General features: G+C 47.1%; 1 protein-coding gene across 5 annotated transcripts in view; it reads right to left on the bottom strand.

Moving 5' to 3' along the window:
• Window positions 1-20,664, bottom strand: part of PTCH1 (patched 1) — a 71,733-nt gene that overhangs the window by 3,211 nt on the left and 47,858 nt on the right. For all 5 annotated transcript variants that reach the window (XM_058695495.1, XM_058695493.1, XM_058695494.1 and 2 more), the window contains 8 exons: window positions 16,379-16,521; window positions 14,135-14,318; window positions 12,441-12,721; window positions 10,578-10,715; window positions 6,664-6,806; window positions 3,217-3,316; window positions 2,413-2,667; window positions 271-826 (listed from right to left, as the gene is read on the bottom strand). In XM_058695495.1, coding sequence (XP_058551478.1) covers window positions 272-826; window positions 2,413-2,667; window positions 3,217-3,316; window positions 6,664-6,806; window positions 10,578-10,715; window positions 12,441-12,721; window positions 14,135-14,318; window positions 16,379-16,521 — 1,799 coding nt within the window. In that variant the 3' untranslated portion in view covers window position 271. The remainder of the gene's footprint in view (window positions 1-270; window positions 827-2,412; window positions 2,668-3,216; window positions 3,317-6,663; window positions 6,807-10,577; window positions 10,716-12,440; window positions 12,722-14,134; window positions 14,319-16,378; window positions 16,522-20,664) is intronic.

The raw sequence follows: 20,664 nt of genomic DNA, 5'->3' as shown, positions 1-20,664 counted from the left end.
AGCGTCTTTGTTAACTTGCACTAACCCTCAACAGGTGAGCAGCGAGGTGAGACACCCAGTTTGGGGCTCCATGGGTTCCCCGAGGATGGCAAAGCTTGGACATGGCATCCTTGCCAGGGAGATGAGAGGTCCCTGGGGCTCAGTGTGGGACATGCCAATGCCCAGGGGCTCACCAAGGATGCAGCCTAAAGAACCCCCAGGGAGCTCTGCCCTCCGTGCCCCTGGGTGCCCCTCCATTGCTGCCGAGGCCCACCCACCGGCCGCACATACCTCAGTTGGAGCTCCTGCCCCGGGGCCTCTCCTCACATTCCACGTCCTGCAGCTCTATGACTTCCACCTTGGAATCCCTCCTCTCGCACCGGACGTTAAAAGGCACGTGGGGGTCCTCAAACAGCCCGTGGTCAGTCTCAGAGTAGTCCCCGTAGCCCGGGCAGAGACCCCCTCGGGGGTTCCGACCGGACCCGGGCCCGGGGACAGGCGGCGGGTGCACGGCAACAGTCACGGACGCCGAGGCTGTCACAGTGGTGATGGGCTGGCAGTAGCTGGGCGCAGAGCTGCCCATGGCAGTGAATGCTGGGTGCCGAGGGTTGTTAGAACGGGCTCCCCGGGGGCCCGCACGGTCCCTATTGCTAGGGCCAGAATGCCCGTCAGTAGAAATTTCAAAAGCGTCTCTGCGCGGTCTGTAGGGGGGTGGCCGTGAGCCTTCTCTGGGGGGTTCTCTCCGGGGCTGCTGGCCTGGCCGTCCTGGAGGCAGGGACTCTGAGACCAGGTGGGGCTGCTGTCGAGGGTTTGAGGGTGGGTGATGTCTCGCTTCGGGATGGACCACCTGCAGAGGGCGAGGGCAGGTTAAAACAGGCGGGGTGCTAACCCCAGGCAGGGCATCGCCCCCCGCCGCTCCCAGCCTTCCCTTCTTGGCTCCAGTTCCCGCCGGCCACCCACACACAGCTCTTCACCAAGTGCTCAGTCAGCCCCACAAATGGCTGGGAGAGGCCCCCGGGAGCCAACTGGGCCTTCCACCCACAAAAGAAAAACTTGTTCTTTTAGAACCTCCACGACGTGGCAGAGGCCTTATTTGGACCCTATGTCTAGGCTTTCTGTAGCACAGCTGGCCAGACACATACAGCTGCTGCCCATAAATGCAGGGCTGTGGTTGGAGAGCACCCGGGCTGCCCCCCTCTCGGTTTGCCACTCCACCCTGTGCCGCACAGTCAGATCCCAAGCTCGTCCTCTTTGTGAACTGCTGAGCATCTGGCTCCGGCTCGCGCAAATGCAGCACGTCGGCAGGACTGTCTATACCTATGCTGTTGAGGGCGGTAGCCATTAGGAGCATATGCCTATTTGCATTTAAATTAAGAACAATTCCAAATTCAGTCCCTTCGTGGCACTAGCCACATCTCAAGTGCTCAACAGCCACATGTGGTGAGTGGCTACTATATTGGCAAGCACAGAGGGAGCGTTTCCATCATCGCAGAAAGTTCCATGGGGCAGTGCTGCTCTGTCCGGTTGTTAGGAATCTGGTTTCTGGGTCTCTATACAAAGCATGGAGCAACACAGTGGCCACATCAATCAAAAGGACCGTGACCAACTTCAAAGTCGTTCAGCTTGTACCTATTTTTAGGCTCCCGCTGAACAAAACCAGATTCACACTGCAGCTCAGCAGGCATCGTCACGGGGGGTAAGAGGAGGAAAATTTAGGTTATTTGGTTGGCCTCTCTCTCTTTCATGGAAGGGCTGCTCTGGCCTGGGACTGGAATACCCATTTCCTGGAGGGACAGCAGGAGGCCCTGAGTTGGAGCAGCACGCGCCTTAGAACCTTCCTCGGGTTTTGTGTGCTGTGCTCTAGGCCTGGGGGGCTAAGGACATCCTAGGGAGCATGGCTGCGGCTCTTAGAGCCTCTGAGAAGGGGCTCCCAGGCTGCTTATGGCTGTCCTGAATTACTGAAGGCTAAGCTTCTCTGCTCCCTCCAGCTCCTTCTGGTAAAATCTTGGACATTAATAATTGAAATAATTTTGTACCAAGGGCAATTAAAAGTAACAGAAGTGAGAGGAAAAGAAAATCATTTTGTTGGCAATAAAAATACCACTACATTAAAAAAAAAAGAAGTATTATTCTAAAATGATATACGGCTTAAAAAAAAAAAAAAGCAAAGCATGCTTTACCTCTGGCCCTTAAACTCAAATTATACTTAGCCCAAACAAGACACATACCAATGCTTTTTGTAGCTACTGTTACTGACCCCTGCCCTTTTCAACCTATATGAGATAGAACCACACGCAACTCATGTTTTTATAGTTGGAGTCAAAGATTGGCAATTTCATAGGATTCTACCTAACCTATACTTTATTTTTAAATCCTATCCGTCTGGGATTTGCTGCATAGAGGAGGCAGGGGCTGGCCTCTAGGGTGACTTACTGTAGAGCGGGCAAACACAGGGTTTTCTGTGGCTTCCACGATCACTTGGTGGGCAGAGCCCCTGGTGCCCTGCTGGGCCTCGTAGTGCCGAAGCTCTTCGCTGATGCCCGACACTGTCGTCTGAGAACTGTACTCTGAGTCAGAGGAATCGGACCCATTGTTTGCATGACCGGGGGGCACGGCAAACCGGACCACGCTGGGGGGCGGCTCAGGGGAAGGGGTGGGCAGTCGGTTCAGTCCATTGGCTGGAGACACCTATTGAAGGAGATTCCATGTTAAAAGTGTGATCATCCATTTACCTGCTGGTCACACTTAAAGTGCAAAGCACAGTATTTGTTCAGGGGTCTCTGCACCCATCCCCCGACTGCCCCAGCCTCTCCTGCTATCCCCTCCCCCACTCTGCCACCTCGAGGACCATCAGGCCTGACAGCTGGAGCAAAAGAGCTGCCCTCTGCTTTTACACTTTGGAAAGGCAGGCTGTGCCCCTCTTCCTTTGATTCAAGCCCAGATATTCATCTTGAGTGGAAAATGCTTCACTGATACAGAACTACACGACTCAGGCCGCCAATCAGTTGGTTTAAAAAACCCAAACAAAACTAGTCCTGCATCTCCCAAACTATTAAATTGAAGAGGAAAAAAGCCATAGTTTTTCTATGAAAAACTTCATAATTACTGAAATATTTTGAAAAAGTAAACAATCGGCAATGTGGGTCTGCCTAAAGATCTAAACAAACAGTGACACAAGGAAAAACAGCATTCAGGTGGCCTGGGGACTGTCCATTACAGCCCGGCACAATTACTGACCTCAGGATACGGTCCAAAGAAGGACAGCAGGACTGGAAGCAAAACCAGTCCATTGAGAACACCCAGGATTGTTAGGATTGCCAGGACAGCAAAGAAATACCTTGAAGATAAAAGGGACACAGGAACATTCATTGTGGCAAAAGTAAGAGCAGCAAGCCTTCACGTGCCCAAATATTACACAGCGCGTCAAAACCCAAAATTAACAAAACCCACACAGTTTAAAAGACTGTGGTTCAGCACGACATTAGTTGTTTTTCTCTTTTTACCTTGTGACTCTCGAGGACTACATTCCACAACCCAAAGTGTTAGTTCGTGAAGGGAAGAGAGAAAAATTAGTTTGTTAATTTGCTGAAATCTCCTGGCATGTAATGTTATTTATGAATGTGTTACACAAACACAAAAATATGGAATGTGAGCTGAATGGCTGAGCAGATTGGAAGCACAAATACAATGCAGAGGGGCCCCGTCCGTGAAAACCCAGCAGAAGCAAACAAATGAAGTGAAGGGTGTAGAATTTAAACAATTTAGCTCAGGAGGAAAAGCAGCCCACTTCTGCAGGCAGCTAATCCACTGTGAAATGCTTCAGCATCTTAGAGCAGAATCTCTAATTAAGTCTCTAGCGTATCAGGTAAGGCTTTCCCTGGGCTTTCATTAATCACAACTTTCTGCCTAGAATTCTGTGAGTTCCAGTTTTACCAAACAGCTCCAATTGCAACCTTTTTAGAACACAAGAACCCGCTTTCTGCAGAGAAAACGCTGCCCATTCTGTGCGGGGGAGGGCGGTCCACAATGAGGGGGCTGCTCTGCGGGCCAAGCTTTTGTTGAACAATTTAGCATCTCTGAATACTCTTGTTTTGCGTCAGCCAATTCAAACATAAAGGCCGCAGCACCATGAAGAAGGGGAGAGTGCGCAAGTGGCCCTGCTTTCCCACCATTGAGGGCTAAGGTCTGGGATCCTTCATGAATACCAAGGTAAACCTGTCAGCCCGGGAGAGCTGCTGGAGGACACTCCACACAGCTGGAGGGAGTGAGCTCCACGCAAACGTGCATTTCTGGAACTGAGTGTAGGGCGATTTTGCTGCAAGGAGGGGCTGCGGTGGGGGGTGGAGAGCTCAGGATGTTCTGGGAAGAGGGAGGGCAAGATATCTATCTGTTAAGGGTCCTCTTGATCATAAAACAGAACAGGCACCAAACTTTGCCATGACTATATATGTTTCGACATTAGATGAAAGGAGAGAGATTCCCTATAAAAACACAAATACCTTGCAGCTATTGTAAACACTAGAAACTTCTGAACTGCATTAGTAAAAACCAAGCCGCCAATGTCTTGCTCTAATGTAAACTGCTGGAACTTTAGGCTGAAGCATATATCAGCAGCAGGCATTAAGACATTTGCATCCCATCCATCTAACTGTAGAATAAACAGACCAATTAGATTTCTGACGGCTTAGCGTATACAATGTCTGCTCATTTAGTTGACCTCAGTGAGGGCTTTATCAGGTTAATCCATCCAGTTCTAGAAAATGGGAAGCCCTTTTAAGTGCTTGAAACAAGAACCCTGATATCTCTGGGAGAGAACAGGAAGCTATGGGTTGAATGAGAGCTGGGATTCTGCCCTCCATCGTGGTTCCCAGCTGGTTGCTCTAATTCTGGCTACGTTTCCCCTCTGTGTCTCACTTGGCGTCCCCACAGGGCTGAGTTAGATCCTCTGAGACCCCATCACACTCAGTGTTTCCCATGGTTCTGAAGTGCCATGAACTCTCTCTCCCCCCAGAGACTGTAAGCTACATGGAGGCCATCGGGGTCCACATTATTCGTTGTGTAAAATGGCACTGAGGTGATTGTAACTGCATTGTGTCGAGTGAGGAAAAACACAGAAGAAACTCTGCTTGACACAGGGATTTTATACCATAAAGAAACATCTACTAATGCCTGAATATGTGTGTGCTAAGGAAATAAAGGAAAAGCCAAAGTGAAGTTAAGAGCTGAAAATAAAACTCAGGCCAAAACCTTGATCTAATTTAGGCATACATCTATCTACCTGGTATTGGCAAACAAGAATGTACTAATTGGCTTGTCAGGTGATTAACAGTGTGTGCAGAGAAAACTGGCAGCCTGGGTTATCACCTGGGAGCTGGCTAGAAATGCCAATCCCACTCTACACGCTCCCTGCACCCAGTGCAATCCGACCTGCATTTGCAGAGAGCCTTGGATGATTCATAAGCACTCTGTGGTGTGAGAAGTACTGGTCCACGATGCAAGAGCTATTTTACCTCTTCATTTACCCTGTACTAAACTACACACAGTAAACTCCGGCACTCCTTCAAGGAAGGCTAACTCTCTGTTGCCGAACTGCCCAACGGGTTATGGGGTATGTCACAGACCAATGGATAGATCTTTTTTCTGTAATAAGGGAACTTGGGCTGAAACTTTAAACCCTCTTCTTTTTACTTGAAAATCAAAGACCTATTACAGGCATGCACACCAAGAAAGCCTTTTTCTATTCTCTCTCCAGATTATTTGAAGCATCCCAAACAATGCAGTCATGTCTCACATTTGGTTCTGCTTTACCACGGTTCTAATTCTGGCCTTTCACTTATTGATGATTCTGGCCTTGTCCCTCCACAGAGCAGCACTGTCACATCCAAGAGTAGCTACTTTACGATGCTGTGGAGGCTCTTCAGACAAGAAAATGGTCTTTCCCTGCAGTTGTCAAGTTTTTTTCAGAAGGAAACCTTGGCCCTTCTTTTCTACCTCACAAACTCGCATTTTTCATAAATCTACCAGAAACTGCCTGCCTTGGGTTCCAAGGAGAAGTATCCAAACTAGGCCTGGATTTCAAACACATGGCACCAGAGTCACATACCCAAGACTCCCTAAATCTTAGTGAGAACTTGAATGTGAAATCTGGGCATGCCACCTTTGCTTCTTGAAAGAATGAAATGTAGGTGACAATTTCAGGTATTTTTAAGTTTTCTATAGTTTCGGAAGAGAAGTCAAGGTCAAAATTGGGCAGTTGAGGGGAACCCAGGTCAACGCCGGGGTGCTGGGTGGCCCTCTGGTTTCAAGCTGTGGAGCTGTCTTTGCTGCTGGCCACAGACTCTCCGTCTCTTCTCCCCAAGATGTTCCCTAAAAGGCCTCTAAAAAAGACCTTTTCCTTATACCTCTCAGCATATCTCTGAATTAATAAACGCAAGAGAAAGTGGAGTCACAGACTGTGGTAATCATTTCACAATGTACTGGTTGGCATATCAAAACATCATGCTGTATACCTTAGACACTACGATTCTGATTTGTCAGTTATACCTCCATCAGTCTAGGGGGAAGGAGAGTAGAGTCACAATGAAGACATGCTGCTGTCTACTGGACACACAAGGAAGTAAGCAACAGAGATCCTAACAGTGGTAACAATTCTTAAAAATAAGGATTCTCTCCCCTTCTGCTTACCTGACAATGAAATCAAACTCAGATCCTGCCAGCATGAGCACTCCCAGCAGAGTGGAGACAGCGCCATCCAGGACAGGTGCAAACATGTGCTCCAGGGCAAGCACGGCCCTGCGGTTCTTATCACCAATGGCTGTTAGGAAGGCCTGTGCAAGGAGAAGACGTGGGGTGAGCAGATGCCCGGACTGGGCCTGGTCCATGGTCAGCTTGGTCCAGCATGCTACATACAAGCTGTTTTAATTGGTCTGTATGGACCTGTACGGACCTCCTCACAGCTTCCCATTTAGCTCCTGGGCTATTTAATCCGGGCTGCTCTGGTACCTAAATCTAGGCTTACGCTAAAATGACCTGTTCATGATATTGCATCATATTTGATATTGACGCAAATCTTGAACAATGAGAAAAAAAGACAGAAAGCATATTTACTTTAAATTAAAAACCAAACCAAAACTATACAAAAAGGAGCAAAATGTCCCTTTATTCACTGCTACTCCCCTTGGGTTCCCCGCCCCCCCCCACTCCAACCTGAATGAGCACACAGCATTCACATGGGAGAGCTGTGGTGTGAGAATGACAGCATTCTTTCTGATTTTGTGGCAGGTCAAGATCTTACTTCCGAGTAGGCTTAGTTGAGGGTTGTGTGCAACTGGGTGCTAAGTACGTATTTCCTCGTAGATGACGTGGCATTTCTGTTGCTGTGTTCTCTAAACACCATGGAAGTATCACAAGAAAAATACAGGACTTGAAATTCAAGCCTATTTTGGGGCGCCTGTGTGGCTCAGTCGGTTGAGCATCTGACTTCAACTCAGGCCATGATCTCGCAGTTCGTGGGTTTGAGCCCCGTGTCGGGCTCTGTGCTGACAGCTCAGAGCCTGGAGCCTTCTTCAAGTTCTGTGTCTCCCTCTCTCTCTCTGCCCCTCACCCACTCATACTCTCTCTCTCTCCCTCTCTCTCAAAAATGAATAAACATTAAAAAAATTAAAAAAAAAAAAAGAAATTCAAGCTTATTTTAACTCCATGTGGTTATATCCCCACCTCCTTTACCTTCCTAAAGCTCTGCTAGGTCAAGAATGCTGTTGACACCAATCAGACTATTGGCTTGACAGTGTGACCCAGGACCATTTTAACATGAGTCAGTTACTGTTATACCCTGCCTGGCCTTTCAGCGGGGCCCCAAAAGAGAGGACTGAGGCTGGCACAAGTCCTTTCTTTGCCTGAAAGTTAAGGGCTGCCCTGGGACATGCCGAGATGAGATAGCTCGGGCACACTGCAGGTCACAGCCCCTTAAAAATCAAGGTCTAGGGGCGCCTGGGTGGCTCAGTTGGTTAAGCATCCGACTTCAGCTCAGGTCACGATCTCTCAGTCCATGAGTTCGAGCCCCGCGTCGGGCTCTGTGCTGATGGCTCAGAGCCTGGAGCCTGCTTCCAATTCTGTGTCTCCCTCTCTCTCTGCCCCTCCCCCGTTCATGCTCTGTCTCTGTCTCAAAAATAAATAAACGTTAAAAAAAATTTAAAAAAAAAATAAAAAAAATAAATCAAGGTCTATAACACACTGGGGGCATTCCCATCCCTTGGGTAGCCTGTGGAAGAACACTAAGGTTGTTCTTCTGAGCAGATGGAGAAAGAAACGTTTACAAAAATGTGCTATGAGTGTCCATACTTTCTCTAAAGTGTATCTGCTCTTTCAGAGTGGGGTTGACTTTAGGGTCAACACAATTACCTTTCTTCTTTTGGGAGAAAAGCAACAAGATGGTTTGGAACCATGTTATTTTGTGCCATACTTGGGCCATGAGGCCACAGGGGTCAAGCAGGGTTTTATCATCTCATGTACAACTTAGGCTGTGGGAATAGCTAGCTGACAGGAACCATTGATTCCCTGAAGAGTGCTCCTCACCAACCTTATTCCATCATTTTACACACCTTGGAAGAGCAGTAACTGCCTGCTTTAAATAGATCTTCACATACAGGATCAGGTAGGAACACCATATCCTGAGTGTAGAGAGTGTCTCAATGAAAGTGTGGGCTACCAGCACTGAGTGGGGGGTTACTGCTCGCAAAGCTGAGTTGGCTCTTGAGAGTCCTTAAATTCTTGGAATTAAATCTATACAACTGGTAGAAGCATTCCTCAATTGTTTACCCAGCACCGGTATGGACATTTATGTTCACACTACCTCACGTGTGAGGCCCAGGGCACCACAACAGTTTGAAGGCTGCAGTTTTCATTTTTACTGTAACAACCTGTTCTAGAATGCTCTTATTTGCATTGCTAGCTACCAAAGTTTTTTTAAAAAGGTGATTTTCATTCACATCAGAATAAAATGACTGGTGGATTCTTAACTCTCAAGGTTTTCTCTTTTTTGAAGAAATGATACTAAGAATTATTTACATTCTAAGCTCTAGGTTAGTGGGCTCTTCTTTTTAAAAAAAAAATCCCCTCTCAGGGGTGCCTGGATGGCTCAGTCTGTTAAGCATCGGACTTCAGCTCAGGTCATGATCTCATGGTTTGTGGGTTCGAGCCCTGTGTCAGGCTCTGTGCTGACAGCTCAGAGCCTGGAGCCTGCTTCTGATTCTGTGTCTTCCTCTCTCTCTCTGCCCCTTCCCTGTTCATTCTCTATCACTGTCTCTCTCTCTCTCTCAAAAATAAATAAATAAACATTACATAAAAAAAAAAATACCCTCTCCCTCCTCTCAGATCAATGGAGGAAAAAAATTTGGGTACGCTCCAAATTTAGAGAATATTGCTTCTGTATTATCAGCTGTTCCTTATACACTGAGGAAAAACAGAACAACCTCAACAAAACATTTTTTTTGAAACACAAAAGTTTACAGTCTCCAAAGTGCATAAAAATGGCCCTGAAAGACTCCTGTGGAGAAACTAAGAAGGTACAAGACACAGCATATGTGCAGATATGCACACATATACGCATGCATATGCCACGTGTTGAGCCCAAAGAAAATCAATGCTAGTGACTGAGAAAGCAAGGCCAAAAGGACTTTGACCCAAGCTCAGTGCTAGGTTTCCTAGGTAGGGCATTCCAAACATGAGTATTTACTCAGTCAGCAACTATTTATCGAGCACCTATCAATAACCCCAAGGATGAGGGTGTAATAAGTGTGAGTGTGCACAGAACTCACACACTGCTAGGAGGCTTTTGAATCATTTTCTGAGAAATATACACAATTGGTTTGCCTCTTGGATTAAAGACCCTGACGTTTAACTTCCTCCAACAAACCATTCACGGGACTAGGCACAGAATGAGAGAGTGGGGAGAAATGCCATTGAGAACAACCCCAGTTCTCTTACTTTCTGCTTTCATGAATTTGGAGGCCAGGAGGTGGAAGGAACTGGGTGGGCTTAACTGGGAGAAGGAGTTCCTCTGCCTTATCGGCCCCAGGGTATCTCCTTGGCTGCTGACCTGCTTCACACTCAGTCACGCCATCCCTGCCAGGCCTATGAGTGTGGTCTCACCTTACCCATGCATATTCGTGTGTGCGTGCGTGCGCGCGCGCGCTCGCGCGCGCACACACACACACACACACACACACACACACACTCTCTCTCTCTCTCACAGCATGGAACTTAGGAACCAAGGTGACAACTTATGGACCTGACACTAAGGGCACCAAATAAGCAGAATCCTTCCTGGCCTACGCTGACCCGGCCCAGTATTCTTTCACCTTCCGTGCCCTTCTCCTTAGTGGGCCTCCCCCCTTCCCAGTGGGGAAGGACACCGCCTAGATTTCAGCCTGTCCCAGCACAGGACTGCCTGTGCTCTGATGCCTCTTCACTAGGACATGTCATTATGTGTGTTCCTTGACACTGGAGAAAATGGAAAGGTTTCCAACTTGGGAGACTACGAGAGCAAGAGGAAACACGCTGCCTCTTCATAAAGTTCTCAGTGAAGAGGTCCACCATACCAGAGCAACGTGAACGGTGAACTCCACTCCGATGCCCACGGAAGCGATCAGGATGACCACAGGCACAGCACTCAGCTTGATTCCAATGAGGCCCATCATTCCAAAGAGCTCGACCGTCATCAAAGCCAGGACCGTCACCTTCAGGAAGATGCACAGCATGAGTGGATGGGCACACACACACACTGGAGGTGCTGAAGACAAAGGAGGGAGGGGCTCGCTGCAGGTGGGGCATGGACAAACACCCGGGACCCAGACAGAAGGCAGGCGCTGACTTGCTTTAACTTGGACACCTGCCTTTACTTCACCGTGTCCCTGCTGACAAGGGAGATTTTGGGACAGTTTTGGGACATCAGCCTGTACAAGGAGTACATAGAGGCAACGCTTAGTATTCTACCATGAATTGTTTTTCCAACACACCTGCTCTAGAAAGCAAAAAAAAAAAATGACAATTATTCCATTTTAGGCATATAAGAATTACACAAACATGGACTCGTCACTAGCTACAAATCTAATACAGTTTAAAACCAGGTATTTCCTTCTGTTTTGATCTTAATCATCAGAAAGTGTCCTTCCAAACTTACAACAGAGTTGAAACGTTAGTGTTTTGGGTTTCTGTACCCTGCATCCTAAAGAAAGCAGACAGGACGGGTGAATAAAAGTTCTTTTACGCAAAGGCAGCCTTGCTTTTGTTTGGAGAGCCCATGGGTTAAGAGAGGATGGCTAGGGAAAAAGAGGACCTTCTGGTCAGCTGACATGGGTCAGGTTACAGGCGCCTTCACTTTGAAGAAATGAGGAGAGAGGCGGGTGGACACGGCCGACAGTTAAATCCAAGGAAAAGCTTTTATTTGCCTTCCATCTGCCTTGTAAAAATTTGCGCAGAGATGGAAAGAAAATCTGTGAGGTAGACACTGGAGTTTCTTGAGTCAAAGGGGAGAAAATCCAAATAAAATGGTAAACTTTCCCCGGGCGGAAGACAAGGAGTGAATGGTCTTTCCTTGTTGGGGGTGGGGCAGTGGGCAGTGGTGGCGGGGGTGGGGAGCAAGTACGATAAAAGTTTCCTTTGCTTTCTTTTAGTAAGCTAATGAAAGATGGACAACATCAATTGCTTAAGTACCATGAAAATCCCTGCAGACTAAACATTTACCTTTTAACATACCTGCTGCACAGACTTATGGTACAGAAACCAGCCCTGGTCTCTGTTTTTATAATTTTGGCATTTTGAAGTCTATACCACAGTTCATGGAATTTAAACACTGCCATGATTTTATTAGACTCTCTATGAAACTTACTTCAAATCTGAGAGTATTATACTTGGAAGAAGGATGCCAAAAAATCGGTCAGCAATACTAGTTCATCATTATCCTTCAATGTTTGAAACACATACCACCCACAAAACCATCTCAAAACCCATTTTACCTCTGTACCCCTGGTCCTAATTTCTCTAATTACTCCCCCTCCCCTGTTTTAGAAGAATCTTCTCTATGTTAGGTCTGGGATGTAGTCACAAAAAGGCCCTTTAAGTAAAAAGAAAAAAAAAATTAAAAAAATTAATTACATTTGTATTTAATAAATGCTCAGAGTGTTTAATAAATGCTAGGAGCTGCTATAGAACATGTGTTTAAAAACTCCCCTATCTTTACATGGAAAGTTTAAAGTCTTAGGAGAAGGGACACAGGATGAAGGCCATTAAAGGCTCTACTACCTAACCACGAACCTCGCCACCTCCAGCAGAATAAATATAGTAAGAATGATGCAATCTATACCCTCCTCCAGAGGCCCAGACATAAACACAACTTCCCGGCTGCAGCAAGAGCTAGGCTGAAAGGAATCTGACTTCCCCAAAAACCCTCCGAATGAACTCACAATGATCCCGGCCGTCCAGGGGTTCAGGAGGAAGACGGCGCACACGAGGAACGTGCAGGCCAGCACCACGCTGATGGATAGCAGGAGCCAGTGGCGGAGGCCGATGTACTGCTCCCAGAAGAGGAAGGGGTAGCCGTTGGGGTAGCTGGAGAGCCCCAGGCTCGTGTAGTTGTTGCAGATGGTTCTGACCTTTTCGATTGCTTCCACGAAGTCTGAGGTGTCCCGCAAGCCGTTGAGGTAGAAAGGGAACTGAGCGTATTCAATGGGCTCCGCTGCTGGGACTGGACAGACAAGACAGGGGGAAGGGGCTGTGGCTGAAGGCTCTGGTCAACAGGCATGCCCCAGGCATGGAAGAGACGTGGCAAACCCTGCTGGCGGCCATCCCCAGATCTGTATCCCGCATTCTCCGCCATGGCAACGGATAGACAGGGAACTGTGCAACAGAGTCCCTCACTGCACTTCTCCCCTAACGAGCTACCGAGGGCAGTCTTCGGGCCTTTACAGTTTTAATCTTTGGTTCAAAAAGGTTTCAATAATCAACATTTGATTTTTTTTTTTTTTTTTAATTTGCTTAGGGAGAGGAGGAGCCCAGGATCTGTGTATTTATTTAACCTTTGATTTTAATCTTCTAGAAGCAGTCACTTTTGTAAGAATTCAATGGTGGGAGCATTTTTTTTGTTCAACTGACACAAGAGAAAATACGAAGTTCAAACTGTTTTACTCAATCACTTATGAGAACAAAATAACTCAAAAGTCATGCTTTACTGAGAAAAACGCTTAACTTTCTTATCCTTTTAGTGATCTAACACACTTAAACCTTCCATGCTTCTTTTTTAATGCAATGCTAAGTCTTCAGCAGCAGGGGAAGAAATCCTCACACAACAAGCATTTAGTTACTGCCGTTGTGTGTTCCAGACCCTTTGGGGTCATTCAGTTGACTTGCTAAACATGATTTGCCCTATTATAATCTCAACTATAAATTTTCATTAACACAAGCCTTGGCTGCTTGCCACAAGGCTCTGGGGTTTAGATACAGAGAAGCACAACCCGCTTCCTCTCCAGCCATGTCTGCAAAGGGACCGGTCTTCTTTGTCACATCCTCCCTCGGCCTCATATCCAAGGTATAAGCTACTAACGCCTCTAAACATAAATGCAAATTAAATCCGTATGGGACCACCTCTCCAGGTCGGGGCTGAGAGAGGAAAGGAAGAGGACGCTGCTGTGTACAGAACTATTCTGCTCCAGTTTCAACAGATTTGACAGAATACAGGTGCTTGGTGGCTTATAGGAATGACCCAACTTGCCAAAAATCCCTTCAACGCCAGAGTTGACAAAGTAAAGATAAACATATAATCCCCAGCGATAAAACTCTGCAATAGTAAAATACCACTCAACCTGGAGGCGTCCCCAGCTTTCACATGGAACAGCTGGCATTAAAGAGAGCTGCCTGGTGGACATCCTAGAATGCAAGCTACAAACGGAGGTTAGGGGCTCTCACGTCCCAACGTGACAGAGCACGGGTTGTATCCCATTACACATCCTCCTGTGTCTCCCAGAGTTTTAAACTCAAAGAAATATATTGTTCTGTTTACACTTTTGAACCCTGGGTAGCGTCAGCAGATGAGGGCCATGACAGAGCTTGGGAGAGCAGGGTAAGGCCCTTTGCCGGCGGGCCCCACTGGAGGGCTACTTACTTCTGAGCCTGGTTTCCGGCATGTAGTCAGCTTTGTCGTGCACCCACTCAGGACGGTGAGGCCGGATGTTGGCCTGGGAGGCGGCATAAGCCACGGGGTCATTGCTGACCCAGGCGGTCAGATAGATGTAGAAAGCACTGGGGTTGATGATGCCGTCTGCATCTACCAGGCGCCGTTTGGTCAACTGCGAAATGGGAAGAACAGGGGTCCTTCAGAATGGGGCTGGAGGTAAACATACTCCTCCCTGGAGGGGTGGGGGGAGCAGAACCCTGCCCCAGCATTTGCAATAATGACTAGAATGCCCCTTCTTTGAACATGTACAAAATCCCATCAGAGCACCTTTGCTTTCTTTCAAAACGCACTTATCAGAGGGTGCGGTAATCGGTGTGTTTATAACACACACACAGTCCTGCAGATGGTCCAGGAATTGACTGCACCAATTAAATCTGAATGCTAAAAGACTGTCTGCAGCCAAGGCAGAGAATGAACAATCTGGAGAAACATATTTATAGGAGGGGAAGGGGAAAAAAAAACCTGGCAAGAATCCCCATACACGTCTGTGTGCAGTTAACCTCTGCTGTTAACACTGAAGGAAATGCCACCCAGTAAATGGAGGAGAGCTATAAAAATAAAACAACATCTGTATAAATTTTGCTAACACTAGCCTCCTATGACCTGTGTATTCACAAAATGCCCATCGCCAGAGAGTGGAAGGGGTTGTGCACGGCTCCACTCTTTCTGGGTAACCTGATTTCTGAGGGATGTGGTCACGCTTAGCATGCCCCATCCCGGGCATGGCAAATACTAGGTCCTGTGGGCTTTGCTTAGGTGAAAACACTGTGAGAGAGACACACATACACAAACACACAAATATATTGTTCCTGTTTACTTTAGGTGCAGGCCTGATTCCAATGCTTTGGGCCTTCTTAACAAAATGAAAAACACCAGTGACAGCAGTTAATAGAGAAAGAGTGAAGGAAGAAAGAGTAGAGCAAGAAAACGAAATTTCAGGGGTCTGGATTCAATTAATCCCCGGGATATGTAACAACTGCATGTCTTCAAGCCGTCTCTGGAATTACATAGCACAGCTCATGGCCTCCGTGCACGCAGCACGCTTTTCTCCCTCCCAGGCAGAGGAAGTGATATCCGGGGGCCTGGCTCAATCAAGTTTGCTCCTCCCTGTCCCTGGTCCCTAAAGCCGGGCCCAGCCCCTGGGCATCCCCCTGCTATCTCTCCGACAGGCTCCTCTGCCCACATCCTTGTCAAACCTGACAGCCTGCTGCATGCGGCCATAAAGCACCAAGTTCACACTCCATAATAACTCTGAACAATGTACTTTGTAAATCTGTCACCTTTAATGCCAGCAAAAAAGGGGAGACAATAAACAGAGCTGCTGGGAAGATCATTAGCATGACGGTTTTCTGCCTGAGGGAAGCAAGTAAGCTGCAAGGAGCAGAGGGAATGGGATCCGGGGAGAGCCGGTAGTAATGCTGGACTCATGTGAAATCTGAAGGGTCCGAACACACTCCCAACACGCCCGAGGAATCAAAAGGGATATGCCGGGATGCAGGCATCGCCAAAGATGCAGATGTAGTTGCAGAATACGATCGCCAAATTGAAACAGTTCCTATTAGCTAGCGGGGTGATCAGAGCAGTGGGTGCGCTCAGGGTCCAACAGCCGTCATCTCTGTTTGCCTCACCACAGAGCCACATGCCTAGCCTCCTCCTCTACCTGCTGGGCCAGGGTGACCCCAGGAGTCGAATGCAACCAATCCTCCCCTCTAGTAACCTCTCTGGTCTCCTAACTTACACATCCGCCCCAAATTCTGCTCATTCAAATGACTGCTACCAGCCCTCCAAGTCGGAATATAATCAAGACCAACATGGTAACAAGTACTATTTTCAAAAGAGAACAGTACAACACAGCTTTTCTAGGATCCAAAAGAGCCTGCACTGCCTTGAGGGTCCTTGGTTAGAACAACTGCCCCCGAGGGAGGGTAACACACTTGTCCCCACTTGACAGAGGAGCAGAGCGAGGCACTCTGCCTGCGGTCACACAGTTAGCTGATGGGATGAAGTGAATCAGAGCCAATTCAGTATTCTCTCAGCCCCTGATGCCTCAGGTCTCCAGACAGCGCAGGCTGGGATGGTAGGCTGTCGAACAGTCTTCAGTATAGCAGCTTTCCCAAAGCTCTGCTCAACGATGCCCTCTGAAACCCCCAGGGTGTCAGGCCATGAGAGTACCTGACTGATGTCGATGGGTTTATCACGGCTGCCGGTTTGCACCAGGAGTTTGTAGGCAAGGACTCCATCATCGGATCCATTTTTGTAATTGTTTGGCATGATTTTCCCAGTTTCCCAGTCACTGTCAAATGCATCCTGAAGTCCTAGAAAAGGCAAACGTGTATAACACATTACACTTCTTAACCAAAACGATCCACGGGATGGGCTGAGGACGCTGAGCAGGACAAGGAAGTACTTGACGTCAACCTCAAAGACTCTCTGTTCTACTTGTTTTCCTATATCAAGTTCAAGTGACACTATTAGACTTGTCATGAGTGAACTTCAGGTTGCTAACAATCCCTGCTTCAAAGGCGGAAGAGGGGAATAGTCATTTCTGGGAATCAAATATACGTGTTTTACCTTTACATAAAAAAAGAAACCCCTGCTTCTCCCCCATGGCTATTTGGAAAGAAAGCGAGAGAGAGAGAGAGAGAGAGAGAGAGAGAGAGAGAGAGAGAGCGAGCTTGGGAGAGCCGGCTGGCTGGGTGAGGACGACGCATGGGCTCATTGGCCACTTCATGCCACGGTCAGGTGCTGAAGCCGTGGGTTCTTCAGTACATTCAGAGAAGGAAAAACGCATTCAAACTCCCAACTTCAAACAGCAACTCAGCTGCTTCTCGAGCCCAGGGTGAGTGAACACGATTCTGTCAATTTGTTCCATCTGTTCGGCTTGTGGAGCTAATACAAGCTGTGGGATCGGCTGCCAGGTTGTGTAAAGATCACAGCCAACACCTATTCACTCTCGACTGTTCCTCTTTGCCACCCTTCCTCAGAAGGGGGGTGTGGGGGAGGGGGAGGGGAGGGATCTCGGGTGCGCCTGTGTGCGCAGGGAAATGCCTCATGGGGTAAATTTGGATCAGATTGAGAACAGGAAGCCACAGGCCAATACAAGGGGGCTCTGTGAGAACAGATGACAAACCGCAAGCACAGGGAGGGGAAGGAAAGGGCTTTCTGGGGGTGGGGGATGGGCGAGCCCACCAGCCCACCACACACAGCTGTGCTTGGCCTCTGTAATCAAAACCATCATTACAGACCTGATGGTTTGGCTACAGCTGTAAAGAGATAAGCGCACTGGAAGAGAAAACAGGGCCCTGGTGACCCGGCCTTAGGGGCTGAGTGATCCCGTGTGCACACACTCTCCCCCCACCACACCCTCCTGACACCCCACCCCCTTCCCACTGCCCTGCTTCCCCTAAATCCCCTCCCAACTAGAACTCCCCAGCCCCGGCAGCTCAGGAAACCACATCTTTTGAACAAGCTGCGTATGCACGGGTTAGGCATAGCCAGTAAGAAGGGAGAAGGGTTCCTTTCATTTCACGACATGCCTCGAGTGACTTCAAAGACACCACCCCCCAAAATACTGGCTCCCTTAGTGCTCAAAATAATTAAGCTCTTGGGGTATGAAGTAGGGTGAGAGGGCGGCACAGGACCCTGTCTCCTTGTCTCTCTCTTTAAACCTTCCTGCTGACATTGCTGTGGGCATTGTTTTTACATGAACAATGTGGGGATGAGGCCCGTGGGCTTGGTGGTGAAAGAAGGCCCAGTGTGGAGGAGCGGTGGGCGGGGGGGACCACCGGAGCAGCCGCGCTCCCAACTCTCACACAGACTGTTTTTCACAGTGAGGCATGCACACAACAAGCCGTATGGAACAGATGTTATTTTATTACCTAAAGCCTTTTTTTGTTTTTGAAAAAAAATAAACAGGAGAGGAAAAACAACCCCTCCTCTCCCCAGAAAAGAGACCTGGTCTGTTTTCCTTGCCTTAATAGAAATTTCATCACTTCATGGCCTGTGTGGTACTTTAACCCTTTCCCTCTTGATCCTTTAATCCTAGGGAGCCACTCGTGCTCAGTGAGCACTGAGCTGTCTCGCATTTTACACTGATCACTGCTCATGTAATTCTTACAACCACCTCATGAGACAGCCCTGTTAGCATTATGGTTCCACTCAGTTTCCTCATCTGAGGCTTGGAAAGCAACTTGATGAAGGCTACCTAGCAGGCCAGGGCTGGAGCTAAGCTTTGGATCCAGGCAGCAGGATCCAGAGTTCCAGGGTTGGCTTGAACCGTGGATGCTCTAAATTGCCCTGAACACAGTAAGGTGCTCAGGAAGGTGGCAGGAATAAGATCAGCAGAGTTATCGTGGGCACCGATGATGTCTAGTGGCAAATAGGGTGTTCCAAAAATCTGAGTGTAAGTTTAAGATACTCATGCACTAAGGATCTGGGGACACCCTACAGTGAACCAAAGTAAGAGAGATTGGATTTGGGGAGGTCAACCCTGTCGGCAACTCAGCTCAACTCATCATCCATGCTGCCGGCCTCCCCATGCCATTCACTCTATTTGGGAGTACAAACACCAATGAGAACTAGTCACTGACCTCATAGAAAAGTTAAGTCCGTATACTCAGATTATTTTATTTTCTGACTAATTGCTAAAAAGCTTGAGTAACAATGAGTTGGCCTAAGATGCATGTATAACATGATTCTATACACAAAACGAGGCACACGGCTTTTGCCTCCACTGCCATCTTATAGCAAAACGTAAAAGTTTCAGCTAGAACCTGTCTCATTTTAAATTTTATACTAAATTTCATTTTCTAGTGAGAGTTTTGAGCTAATTATCCCAATTGTCAATTTCTCCTTGATATGGAACCCTAAAAAGAAAACATTAATTTAAATTTTATCTGCATAATTCAGTGTGAAATATAAACGAACACCACTTGGACATGATGTACAGTGTGGTTTTTACCTGCAACTTAGCCTTCCTTGCATGTGCATTTAAAGATAACATGTGGTATTACCATTATGTATTTTGTATGAGTTAACTACTCCTCCCAAACTACTGGAATGTCGATAAAGATTAACAGCACGACATGGTTTTTAGTGATAATTCCACTAAAAACCAACAAGGTTCCCAACACTTAACAATCGCACAGTAAGTTCTGAATGATTCAAGGAGAGCTGATTCCTTGCAGGAAGTGTCCAAAGACCCAATCAACCACTTGACAGGCCTGAAAAGTATCTAGGCAACCCAAGTGTCCCATTATCTGGCCATTCTGTGTCCAGTGCTCTCTGTGAGACCTCCTAAGAGTCACAAGCAGAGTTCTAGAGCTGGCTGGGACCCTGACTTGGGAGCATGAACAGGTCTCACTTGGTTTAGGTGGGTGCTGTTCAGTTAGCAATCAGAACATGATTCAATGGCACCTTTAAAAAAGTGTGATTATCAAGTCCAACTGCTTTAGGTCTTTAAATGGATGAAAGCATAGGGATAATTTACAATACGCTATAAAAAGGTTAGCCCTCAGCACTGCCTGCAGACAATACCCCTCTGCCCTCTTCCCAAGCTCCGCCTAACATGCAATATTGAGCTTCCAAAGGAATGGCTGAAGACACTGAAATCAATTCTACAACAAGCCTCCTTTGCTCAGATACTGGCAGTGCACTCTTTTGTCATTCGTGGCAAGCTATTTGCATGTCTTTGGCCAAGGGAGGAAAAATGAAAAGCAGGGAATCTCTCAACTGTCTGGTCCTGTTTTGACCCATTATCTGAAAAACACTACCTCCCAAACTACTGTCAAAAATAAGACTTGGAACAAATTTGAGTTAATCTCAGAGCATGTTAAAAAATAGTATTAAGATCATGTGGTTCTCTTTGCCTTCCTCAAAAAAAGAGGTCAAATCTGGTATATACGTATGAACAAAACTGTAAGAACAGAAGTCAAGGCCAGAAAAACTGTACTGAAGAATTTTCAATCAAACTCAAGTTGTTTACCATTCCATGCAAACTCACAGGGAAATTGGCTGCTTAATCTTTACATACAAGTGTATTGACTTAAGACCAAAAAAGGCACTCAAATCTGTGTTTAAACAAGCCTAATTAAGTGGGAAATTAAGACAGTCATTTGGATAACTTAAGCCAAAAAATGTTGGGGGCCATAATTATTTGGGTATTTCAGTAAAAGCATTTTTGCTTGAATTGTGTGGATAATTATCTTGATTCCCCACTTCACTTTGCATGTGTCAACACGGAATAAATGAACAGATGTTCTTTGAATCACTGAATACATTCATATTCAGTCAGCAGTTAGGAGCATATTTAAGCCATTTTTTTTCTTCAGCTGACTACCGTTTCCTAGAAATGTTTCTAAGAACAAGGTAAGAAGTAAGAAAGGCATTTTACAGCAGAATTTGACTCATTATTACAGTATGAAGTACTGTGAGATGTGGTTAAGCACTGATAAGTTTAT

Source organism: Neofelis nebulosa, chromosome 12 (assembly GCF_028018385.1).
Source record: "Neofelis nebulosa isolate mNeoNeb1 chromosome 12, mNeoNeb1.pri, whole genome shotgun sequence".
NCBI lineage: Eukaryota > Metazoa > Chordata > Mammalia > Carnivora > Felidae > Neofelis > Neofelis nebulosa.
Note: the sequence above shows the minus strand (reverse complement) of the source record. Positions and strands in the feature narration are given on the sequence as shown.